At 43.0% G+C, this 12,039-nt stretch overlaps 1 protein-coding gene across 1 annotated transcript in view; it reads right to left on the bottom strand.

Moving 5' to 3' along the window:
• Positions 1-2,097: 2,097 nt before the first annotated feature.
• Cage1 (cancer antigen 1) overlaps positions 2,098-12,039 on the bottom strand; it is a 23,318-nt gene continuing 13,376 nt past the window's right edge. Inside the window, exons 3-8 of the mRNA XM_023712059.1 lie at positions 10,700-11,758; positions 10,191-10,301; positions 6,372-6,452; positions 6,029-6,136; positions 2,765-2,869; positions 2,098-2,172 (exon numbers count right to left, since the gene is read on the bottom strand). Of these exons, the coding sequence (XP_023567827.1) occupies positions 2,098-2,172; positions 2,765-2,869; positions 6,029-6,136; positions 6,372-6,452; positions 10,191-10,301; positions 10,700-11,758 (1,539 nt within the window). The remainder of the gene's footprint in view (positions 2,173-2,764; positions 2,870-6,028; positions 6,137-6,371; positions 6,453-10,190; positions 10,302-10,699; positions 11,759-12,039) is intronic.

Genomic DNA, 12,039 nt, shown 5'->3' with positions numbered 1-12,039 from the left:
TTTTTGCAGTACTAGGGATTGAACTTGGGACTCTGTGCTTGCCAGGCAGGCACTTATTCTACTGAGCTATCTCCCCAGCCCCCATTTAAAACTTTTTAAATTAAAAAGCAAAAACAAAAACAAAAAACTGGGCAAGACAACATGGCCAAAATGATATTGTTTTTTTCTTCTTTCTTTCCTCCTTTCTTCATTTTTATGTATTTGGTACAGGGTCGCACTACACAGCACGGACTGGTAATGATCCTTCTGTTTTCAACCTCCAAAGTGCTGGGATTACAGGAGTGTATTGCTAAGCCAAGTTTTTTAATTTGGCTATTCCACAAGCCCATGATTACTGAGCCTTGACTAAACTTTCTTGGCTAAAATTGGGGAGGACTCCAACTTTTTTCCTTCTCAGCACACTGTATCCTCCCCCAACTCCAGATGTAACTTCCTGCATAGGTCTCAGAGAACAGGAAAGTGGTTCACCATTTCTTCCGCTTCACAAAGCTACCCACAGCTCTACTTCACTTATCTCACAGTGAGAGAGCCCCATAGAAAGTTCCTAATGTCAGGTGGGCTCTCTTTGTAACAAGAGGCCTTCTCCATTTAATGCTAGTGACAGCCAGAAAGTGGGGAGGGGGCAGGGATAGAAGAAACAGCAATTAAAAGTGAGAATAATAAATCCATGGAAAATGGAAAAATTTATGAATGCTACTTTTGAAATGTTTCAAGCTGAATTTCATTCCAATAAGAGAATGTACTTGATATATCATATGTGTTTAACTTTGTGTGCACTCAGTAACTTTTTGTGAATGAATTCTAAGCACTGCAAAGTTATTTTACTTGAATATTATGAAAATACCTTGTGCTAGATTGCCAACTGGTGGTCACCTTGTTACAGCCAGCTGAACTGAACCAGCATGGTGCTGGGTGTGGGAGGCCCCCTGGAGGATTGTTGCTGGCAGTGTAAGAGGCAGAGCTAGGGAAGAGGTGGAGAGGCTGTTGGAAGCTGCTGGTTCTCTCGGGCTGTTGTGCTGGGGGACCTTGTCGTGCTGGCTTTCCTGGTGAACTTGGCTGTTCTTGTTGGAGGAGGCGCTCAGGACTTCGTGTTGCTGAGGTGGGCTGCAGTTCACTTAAGGGGAGCTCACTTTGAGTATTGCTTCCTGGCTCTGGAGGGGAAGATGGTGCACTGCTCCTTCTCCTGGAGAAGCTTGTCACATTGGCTTTCTTGATGGGAACTTGGCTTTCTTCATCGCTGGAGGAGCTTGGGACCTCACTGTTGCTGAGGTGGGTTGTGGTACTTTTCAGGGGAGCTTTGATTCTTACCTTGAGTGTCGCTTCCTGGCTCCAGTGCAGATCCCTCAGCCTGCTGGCATAGACCCTTCATCCTGCTGGCATAGACTTCCTAGCTTCCACCACTGACCTTTGGGCCTTTCCAGCACAGATCTATTGGTCTTCAGCGTTTGGACAGATTTCCTGTAATCTTTGTATGTGAGTGTTTGGACAATTCATTATAAAACAATCGTGTAAGTTGTGTCCTGTATTGTATTGTTCCCCTTGCAAAATCCCAAATCATGGTAAAATATCTTCTAACATTTTTGGATGTTTCTTACTAATTCCTTCATAACCTGCTAAAGGTAAGAAGAGCTCTGATAAAGGAAGATAAAAATTTTGCTGAATTTTTTTTTTTTTTTTTTTTTTTTTTTTGTATTTAGCATCTGCAGCATCTCCCTACGTAGTTTGGACTCATAGTGATCCTCCTGTTTCAGCTTCCCAAGTGCTGGGATTACAGGTGAGTGCACCACAGCCAGTCTCATTCGCCCTCTCCATGTGCCCCGGGGGGTGGGGCTGGCACTGCACACTGGGGATTGAACTTCAGCCCTTGTGCTCTGCCTAAGCAGGTGCTATAATCCACTGAGCTATCTGGCCAGCCCTTGAACTCTATTTTAAGCATCCCAGACATTAACCAGACTAGCTGTATTCATGAAGAAGTGGTTGAACTTACAAATCATTACTTTTCCTCTTTCTGGGAGTCATAGGAAATGAATGTAGGAGCCAGAGAGTGAAATAAAATATTAGTAAATTTCCTAAAATGAAAAGCAAAATTTTATCAACTTACTGCACAATCTGGGAATGGGATCCCTCCAGCCTTTGGTCAGCACATTTGATAATCTCCTCATATGATGTGACCTTGAAAAAATAAGCTACACAATTATCCTTTAACCAATCTTAGGGTTTTATTCAGCACTGTTTACTTTCTCTTTTTTAAAAAATTTTTTGCAAGTTTGAGTTTAGTTATTTGACTACAGCAACAAAAATTTTACAACGGGCCAAACATCATCCTTAGATTTTGAGTTGAGAGGTGTGAGCAACACTAGGTCTATGTCTATTCACGCGCAAACTACAGAGAATGGTAGTGAATCGACACAGCATGTCCCACACAGCAGGGTGTGTGTCGGCGAAGGAGCAAGTCCATTTCGTTAAAGTTAATGTCGATTTAAAAAGTTAAACTGTAACACTAGGTTGGCAAGGTTCATTCTCACTCTGAAAGTGGAACAGCAATGCTAAGGCTTCAAACCGCTGGCAGCCAGGTGGGCAGACACACACATGCCCTCTGCTAGCGTCTAGCTAAGGGCAGGAGAAACACCTTACGGCGCCCTTAGGAAGGGAAAGCCATTGAGGTAAACCCGATCATCAAACCTCAGATCCTCTTCCTCCAGAATTCTATTATTTTAATATCTGGCATAGTTTTAGAAAGGCAGATACTTCTGTAAAAATGTACCTTACTTATCAAGCAGCCTAACTGTCTCTGATACGTGTCATTCTCTTCAATGAGCTTGTGGCAGTGGTCTTCTTTCACCTCTACAAGGCTTCCCAATTTTTTGATCTGCAGAGAAGCATCAGTGAAAGTATTAACCCGGAAATCGCCCTGAAAGGTAATACAGGCGTTGAGAGCAACAGAGGACAGTGAGCTACTCTTATTTAATCTCTCTCCTCTCTCTCCTCTCTCTCTCTCTCTCTCTCTCTCTCTCTCTCACACACACACACACACACACTTCTTTCTTTTTGTGAGACAAGGTCTTATTCTATTTTTTCTTTTTTTTTATTCTATTTATTCTATGTTGCCCAGGTTGGTCTTGAACGTGCACTCCTCTTTTTTTTTTTTTAAAGTTTATTTATTTAGTGTGTGTGTGTGTGTGTGTGTGTGTGGCCAGCTCAGCCCACCAGGGGGCAGGGCTGGCTGGCATGTGGTGCTGGGGGATTGAACCGCGGTCCCTGTGCTTTGCTAAGCTTGTTCTAAGTAGGTGCTTTAGACCACTGAGCCATCTCACCAGCCCACATGCACTCCTCTTGCCTCAGCCTCCCAGGTGTGTACCACTGCTCTCAGTCTCAATGTCCACCTGCACGGAGCTGTGCATTAGATGACTTGCGATGCTATGAGCCAGACCCTCACTAGTCGATTGCACACAGAACAGGTGAGCAAGTGTTATAAGCATGTCTTATCTCTTTGATCTTACACGGCGAAATAACTGTAACTATCTATTAGTACATACAAATATTTGTTAGCCTCAAACCTTTGCTTTTTTTTCCATAATCAATGCACAAATGTATTTGATTCTGTCTGAAGCAAATCTGTGAGGCTGCATGTGATGATACGTGCTTGGGCCTGAGGAATATTTTCCCTTGCATAAGTAACTGGCGGTTTTTAAAAAACATTTGGCTTTATATATTTCATGTTCCAATGTATGGTCCATTTTTAGTTGCAAGGAACTGTTGAAATGTTTAAACTGTGCCTTCTAAAAGTGACATTTAGAATTATCAGGAAAAGATATTCACAAGTTCCTCTAGCAATTACTTTAATATTTACAGCAATTATGGAAGAAAAACTATATTAGTTCTCCCAGTAAATACCATGTTAAGAATGCTTTTTAGGGCTGGTGAGATGACTCAGTGGTCTAAAGCACCTACTTAGAACAAGCTTAGCAAAGCACAGGGACTGTGATTCAATCCCCCAGCACTGCATGCCAGCCAGCCCCGCCCCCTGGTGGGCTGAGCTGGCCACACACACACACACACACACACACACATACAAATAAATAAATTTTAATAAAAAAGAATGCTTTTTAATCTTTTTTAAAATACACTGCAGGGTCTTACAGGGAAGAAGCCCATAGTAAGCAATGTTTGGATGTACAAACTGCCCTTCTTTCCCCCTCTCTTACATAAATAATGAAGACAATATCACAGGGCACTATGTTAAGTGAAATAAAGGCACAGAAAGACAAATACCACACAATCTGTCCCCTATGTAGATGTTAAACAAGTTGATCTAAATATAAAACAGTGATTACTGGGAGCTAGGAAGGTGTGGGAAGCAGGGAATGTGAATAAATTCCAATCTTCTGTGGAGTGGCTAGAGTTCACAATAATCTGCTTTATATTTTATAAATAACCAGAAGGGAAGAGCTCAAAACTCCAAACACAAAGAGATGACTCAGCATTAATTATTCCAGGTGAAATCAGTACACAGTTTGCCTATATTGCAAATCACACTGAACTAACTGAATTTTTTTTTGGTATTTTTTAGTACAGGGTCTCCAGGGTCTCACTAAGTAGATTGGACTCGTAGTGATCCGCCTGTGTTCAACCTCCCAAGCACTGGGATTACAGGCGCACACCACCATGCCCAGTCTCAATCACCAGGCTGGCACAGCAGGCTGGGGATCAAACCCCAGCCCCTGCAGTCTGCCTAAGCAGGCGCTTTAATCCACTGAGCTATTTGGCCAGCCCTTGAACTAACTGAATTTTAAAGTTGTTCCATAACTATGTCGGTTCCAGGAACACATTGTCATTTTCTTCCAACGTTCTTTTCTGTTTCTCTGCTTCTATCTTTACAGACCACTGGAAGTAAGCAGCGGCTATAGTTCCCACTCATGGCTGTCACATGCAGCTAACGTTATAGCAGGAGGTGAGGGAAGGCCACGTGGCTGGGCAGTGGGGTGCGACCCCCAGGTGAGGAGACTTACTAATTGGTGCGGAGCAGTGGCTCTGATCCTGACTTGGGACCAAGCCAAGCCCTGCACCCCATGCCAATCTAAAGATACAGGAACACACCAAGCCTGGCACCTGAGACCAACCTTCTAATAGGAGATCCGATGGGACCAACCACCAAAGCAGACACAAAAGGACAGCAGCAACTGTTCTTGAACCAGTTTGGTCTGGACATAACTTATTATTACTTACTTACTTCTTTGTTATGGTACTAAGTGTTTCTGTGTTTTGAGACAGTCTCACTGTGAAGTCCAGGCCATGGTGGAATTAAACAGCAGCCTTTCTCATAAGAACTCTTTTTCCTTCAAAGCACCCTTTTCTGCCTGAGCACTTCTTTTCCTTTTTCTTATTTCTGCCTTTAAGTAAACAGTAATGATTCACACCCACCAATTGTCCTGATCAACTCATTGAGGAAGACAAAAAGAACCTGGAAAAGGTTGCTGGTCCCTCCCCCATCCGATGACAATATGGTAGCATATGGCACAACAGAAACGTGCTTCATTTGTGGTGAAAAACAGCACATATTTTGCAGTTTCTACACTTTGAATGACATAAATCTGATGACTGTAGTCCTAACAGAAACTAAGGCAATTATTTAAAATTTCAACATGTGGGGATGTGGATATAGTTTAGTAGCACAGTGCCTTCCTGGCAAGCTCAAGTCCTGAGTACAATTCTCAGTACAAAAATTTAAAAAATCCAGACTGGGAGCGGTGGTGCACACCTGCGCTCCCAGCACTGCGGAGCTGAAATATGAGGATCACTATGAGTCTGAGCTGCATCATGAGACCCTGTACCAAATACATTAAAAAAAAAATTCAACATACGCACTTACATTAGTTTTTACTTTTGTAGTAAAGACAGTGCTGCCACTAAGCCAGTGTGTGACCATTTCAATGAGCAAATTTCAGAAGGTTAATACTTTCTTATACTTGTTAACGAAATGGTATTGAGTCTTTCAAGTGACAGCAAAGTTACAAAAGGTCTTTCTTACCACGGAATCAAGCTCCTCGTTGAGACTGTGGTACTCATCCAGTTTGGCTCCCAGTAAGATAGGAACATCTTTCACCTTCTTGGCTTCATCTGAATCAAAACCAGTGACCTGAGATTAAATACACTCATGCTCACTTTCAATACTTACACAATCCTTGGCTCACTGACAATACATGCTGCACTAGCTTAATAATCAAAGAGACAACTGGCTATATAAGGTGCTGGAATCACAGGAGTACAGGACTTGGAACTAGAAGGACTTCTCCAAATTTATCCAAGACCATAAGTATCGTCCCTTGTATTTTAACACCTTAAAGATAACGCATACTAAATGTTACACTCACCTCAACGATGTGATCTTGAAATGCCTTTTCACTGGCAATTAACTCTCTAAAGGTTGTGATTCTGTCTTTATGTTTCAGTAGCTAAGGAGCAAAAGCATTTATATTTTAGAGGTGAGGAAATACAAGTACTTTATATATACATATACAGCGAAGTCTTCATACCACATGCAGCCCAATTTCCCATCTCCACGAGACAATTGGTCTTCACAACCCGTGTGAGGAAAGGGTTCACACAGCAGGCCTAAGTCTTCTGGGCTCAGAAAGGCCTCAGATTCAGGGGCTCCCATAATTCCTGACGGGAGCGGTCCATCTGCCAACTTGGGTGTCCAAAGCAGGTGGTCTGAGCCCAGCACCTGCTGCTTCCTTTTTGGAGACCACTGCTTTGGAAGGTGTGAGGTGAAGGGCACATCCGGGCAGGAAGCAAAGCCTCCAGGAAGCCATGGAAGCCTCTTCTCTCCCCTGGCTGATTCTACTTTGGTGACATTTACAGAAATAAATGAGCTATGAGTAGGACGGGATGCCTTCAGCAAATCCTCAAGTTTGTGAGTGTCCTTGGTGGCCTTGTCGGAATATTCAATTATTATTACCATCAGGCCATTAAAGTTCTTCTTTCAAGAAAAAGAAAGGCAGAGAGGGTGTGTAGCTCAACGGTAGAGCCCTTGCTCAGGATGTACCAGGCCTAGAGTCTCAGGAACAAAGCAAAGTCAATGTTCTCTGGATATCACTTACGATTATTTATTTCTTCAATATAGTACTAATTCTTTGTTTGTTTTGAGACCATCTCATGATGTAGTCCAGCCTAGTCTTGAACTCAACATCCTCCTGCTTCAGTCTCCCAAGAGCTAGGATTACACAGGTGTACCACCACACCTGACTTAAATCTTAACGTTTAATACTTAAACTCTATACTTGTAGGTTGAAACAAGAGGATCACTGTGAATTTGAGACTAACCTGGGGTACCAAGTTAGTGAGACCAATCCCAGATTGAACTGCATAGTGAAACTATTTCAAAATGACAAAAAAAAAAAAATCTAAATATCACCAGGTATGATAGAACACACCTGTAATCCCAGCATTTGGGAGACTGAGGCTAAAAGAGTGTCACAAGTTTATGATCAGCCTGGGCTACATAGTGAGACCTTGTGTCAAAAAACCAAACCAAAAATAAATAAATAATAATAAATATATAATAAACATAATAAATAAATAATAAATAAACATAACATAATAACATAAAAATAAACATATCAATGAGGTAGAGCATGCTGCAAAAAAATATTTTTTTCAAGTATTGAGAATTAAAACCATGGCCTTTGCACTGAGTCACAACCCTATTTTGTTTTTGTTTTTGTTTTTGTTTTTGCGGAACCAGGGATTAAACTCAGGACCTTGCACTTGCCAGAGAAGCACTTAATCCACTGAGCCATCTCCCTGGCCCCTACAACCCTATTTTTTTAACTTTTAATTTTGAGGCAGGGCCTCACTAAGTTGCTAAGTTGCCCAGGCTGGGCTTGAACTTGCCATCTTCCTGCCTCAGCCTCCCAGAGTGCAGGGATTACTGGTACATGTCACAGTGTCTGACTAAAATATGTTTTTCTTTGTTATGAAATACTTGTAATATTTAAAATAGAGAAAACCATAAGCAAGCCCCATGTAACTAACGCCTTGACCCTTTACCAGCTGCAACAGCTCTCTCCTATCTAAGCCACTGAAAGAAAGTGGCAAGTGAAAAGATGCCCTAGCTCTGGCGACAGTGAGAAGCAAGGGCCCAAGAAAGTGATGAAACCCATTTGAGAAAAGGCCCAAGAATTTTGTCCTAGAGCAGGACATCTGCCTCCAAAGTGACTTCACCTGCTTTGTCAAATAACCCTCACTACATCTGGCTGCCAAAGGCTCTGCTGAAGGCATCACTTGCAGGTCACCAGTTTGGCCAGGCCTTGGATGGCCACACAGCCACCCAGCCTCTTAAATTGGCCAGAGGCACAAGCCAGCGCCAAAGCATGAGACGAAGGTGAGGCCATGGGTCAGGCAGAAAGCTGCCCGCAAAGGGGATGGCTCACTAAGAGACCCCTAGTCTCTGAGCGCTGCCAACACTGTCACCACACCATGTGAAGAACAAGCAGGTTCAGCTGGTGGAGACTGCACAGGAGGAGGGCTCCAGCTTGTGGCTCCCTCCTACCACATGTGGTACCCTGGTGTGTGGGGGGGGCATTGATCCCACAGGAAGACACGAGACACTGCTGCCTTCACCCAGATTAAGTCGCAAAACAAAGGAGCCAAGCTGGAGGAAGCCATCAGAACCATCACAATGACAGACATGAGATCCAGGCTCTCTGAGGGGGCAACATCCTGGGCCCACCACTGGACTCCCGCTGGCACAGTGCAAAAGGCAAAGGCTAAAGAACTTCCTGCCAAACTGCCTAAATGTGGGCTGTGGAGATTTCTATGCAGAATAATAAAAATTGTACTTCACAAAATTCAAAGCTAGGAGCCCATCTCGCGTCAGCTCTGGCCCCAGCCACTTACCCTGCTCCACTCTCCCCACCCAAGCACATGGCCAGCATCCTGTCCTGCCACCCGGCTGCTTCTCAGTAAGCCCCAGGAAGCAGCCAGGAGAGCAGAAATGACTGAAACTGCACTTCTGCAGTCCTCAGTCAGGCTGACTTTTAGAGGCCTGAGTCACGGAAGTGGAAGACAGGGTTCCCTTGCAGGCTCTGCCTCCTCCTCAGTCCTATTTTTCTCTGCGGCTTAGCTCCAAGACCGGGATTACTCAGAGCCCCTGCAGCAAACCTTTGTCCACATCAATTCAGAGAAGTGCAGTGCCAACTTGACTCTGACCCAAGACTCCAGATGTAAAAACGCTGTTGTTCTCTTTGTCAGCCATCACTTGTGTATTCCTCTCGGATTAAACAATGTCACAATTTCACATCGGTTGGCGTGTCCCCTATTTAACTTGATTTTATCTGTCGTCCTCTACCCCACCAAGAAAAGAGTAACCGGAGAAACTGAGGACATCTGCTCTTACTCGTCTTCCCCCAAGAAGTAAAAGGTGTTTTCAAACTTTCCATTATTTCAAGTTTAAAGTCACTATAGCATGTCACACTTAAGGACCCCTGGAAAGTCGAGAGTGCCACAAAAAGGCCGCAAAGCAATCATTCTGAATTTGTAGATGAAGGAGTTCTCTAACACACACACATCATAAAACAGCCCAAATGCTCAACGAAGATCTACCTGGTGAGCGGCATGGTAAAACTGCCCGGACCCCCAAGACCAATTCTTCAAGGAATCCAAATGTTAGCAGTGATTTCTCTGTGACCTTTTTGACTATTTTGTTTCACCTCACAGGTAGAATCTTTCTTTCTTTCCTTCCTTTCTCTCTCTCATTTTTTTTCTTTGAGCCAGGGTCTTTAAACTCATGACATAGTCCAGGCTGGCCTCAAATGTATGGCGCTCCTCCTGCCTCAGCCTCCTACGTGCTGAAGTTCTCTAACTATTTTGACTATTTTTTTTTTTTTTTTCAGAACCAGGGATTGAACTCAGGCCCTTGTGCTTGCCAGGGAAGTGTTTATTCCACTGAGCCATCTCCCTGGCCCTATTTTGACTATTGACAAAATAGTCAAAAAGGTCACAGAGAAATCACTGCAAACATTTGGATTCCTTGAAGAATTGGTCTTGGGGGTCCGGGCTGTTTTACCATGCCGCTCACCAGGTAGATCTTCGTTGAGCATTTGGGCTGTTTTATGATGTGTGTGTTAGAAAAGCCAGTGTAACACCACACCTGGCTTTAGAATTTTTCAAATGAAGAATAAAAACAGTACCTCTTTATCAAAATCTTTCTTTTTAAAATGAAGGCTCTTCAACTTTTGCAGCACGACTTCACTCACTTTCTCACTTTCTTTGAAATGTTCAGCATTGGGAAGGGTGGTGTCCTAAAGGTAATGGTTTGGGAAACTAGATTAAAAGATTTTTCCTGAGGCTAAATTTTAGCTAAAATAAAACAGAAATAGGATTTATCTTGAATCAGGCACATGACAAACCCATGTCTCCAATTTCAACTCAGATGACTGCACTTTATTTTTGGTTTTTGAGACAGGGTGTCTCTATGTAGTTCAGGCTATCTTTGAACTCACTGTATAAAGAATTGGCCTCAAGTGTGCTGTGACACTCCTGCCTCAGCCTCCCAAGTGCTGGGATTACAGGCATGTACCACCACACCTGGCTTTAAACGAATCCACTTAAAATACTGTATGTTGATCGCCATGTCCAAGTATATCAACAGGCCGCTACTTGGAATTCTGGGTTACTGATTCAGAATTTATAGCGATACCTTGGCAACATCTGGCACCATTCTTTCCTCTAATTTCTCCTGCAATTGAGCAATCTCAACTTTGGGGACCCAGTTCTGCTCCTCATTCCTTGCGACCTGCTCTCGAAGTTGTGCATTTTCGTTTTGCACCTCATTGATCTGCTGCTGAAGCTTTATATTCTTAGCCTTTTCATTTTCACAGATGTAGAGCAAATTCTTAACTTGAGCGATCAGTTTCTCAACTCTCCATTTCAATTTCTGCTTCTCCTTCAGGTTTTCCTTCTCACATTTCTGGAATTCCTCCTGTAAAGAGAAGAACTCTTGCTCTCGGGTCTCTTTTTCCCTTTGCAACAAGTCTAGAGCAGAAGTGCTGGCCTTCTCCAGCTCTCCCTTGAGCTTCTGCAGTCTTTCTAGCTCTCCTTCCTTCTCAACCAAGCTCCTGTCCATCTCTATGCACTGGCTCACAGATCTATTCTTCTGCTGAACTTCAGTCATGTACCTTTCCTGTAAAAGCATGTAATTGGCCTTGATCTTCTCAACTTGGAGTTGTAAGGCTTCCTTCTCTTTCCTGGATTCCTGAAGATGTTTTTCAGTGATAGCTAAAGTCTCCTGTAAATTCTGCAATTTCCTGCTCATCTCGTTCTTCTCTAGCTTCATGTTGTATTTGTCCTCAATTAATTCTTCCATATTCTTCTCTAGCTTACTGATGATGTCAAAGAACACTGGCTGCTTGATAATCTTCATCTGTAGCTCTTTATTCTTCTTCTGTAAGTGCAGGTTGCTGCACTGAAGTTCTTGGATTTGCATTTGCTGCTCTCTGTTAGAGTGCTGCAATCTCTGGAAGGCCTCGTTTAAAGCCATGTCCTCTTCCAGAGGCTGGAAGCTTTCAAAGCTTCGCTCCATGTCAGGCATCACACAGGACTCCTGAGAGCCTCCAGCACTCCTAGAGACACCTGCCAGGCACCAAGCTGAGGCAGTCCCAGGGCTTTCCAGGTCTTCCACTAGGACTTCCTCCTGGTGACTGGCTGACATCTCAAGACTCTCCTCAGAAATCTGTATTTCTTTTGAAAAAACTCCAGTCTGTAAATTATAGTAAATAAAATAAATGTGAAACAATAGAAAGATCATGAACTTTGGAATCTGATCTGGTCTTGAATTCTAGATTGCTAGTTTGGTTTCCTCAGCTATTAAACAACAATAACACCTACTTCCAATAATATTTACTTAACGAATCTAATACCTAAACACTAGCTGCTGAATGCATGTAAGCTAACTAATAGCACAGCAGAACACAGTAGTAGGTTTCTATATTATAGAGATATATATTCATACTTACTTTGTTTTTTTTTTTTTTACATTCT

The sequence above is a fragment of the Octodon degus genome, unplaced genomic scaffold (genome assembly GCF_000260255.1).
Source record: "Octodon degus isolate 3935 unplaced genomic scaffold, OctDeg1.0 scaffold00023, whole genome shotgun sequence".
Taxonomy (NCBI): Eukaryota; Metazoa; Chordata; class Mammalia; order Rodentia; family Octodontidae; genus Octodon; species Octodon degus.
Note: the sequence above shows the minus strand (reverse complement) of the source record. Positions and strands in the feature narration are given on the sequence as shown.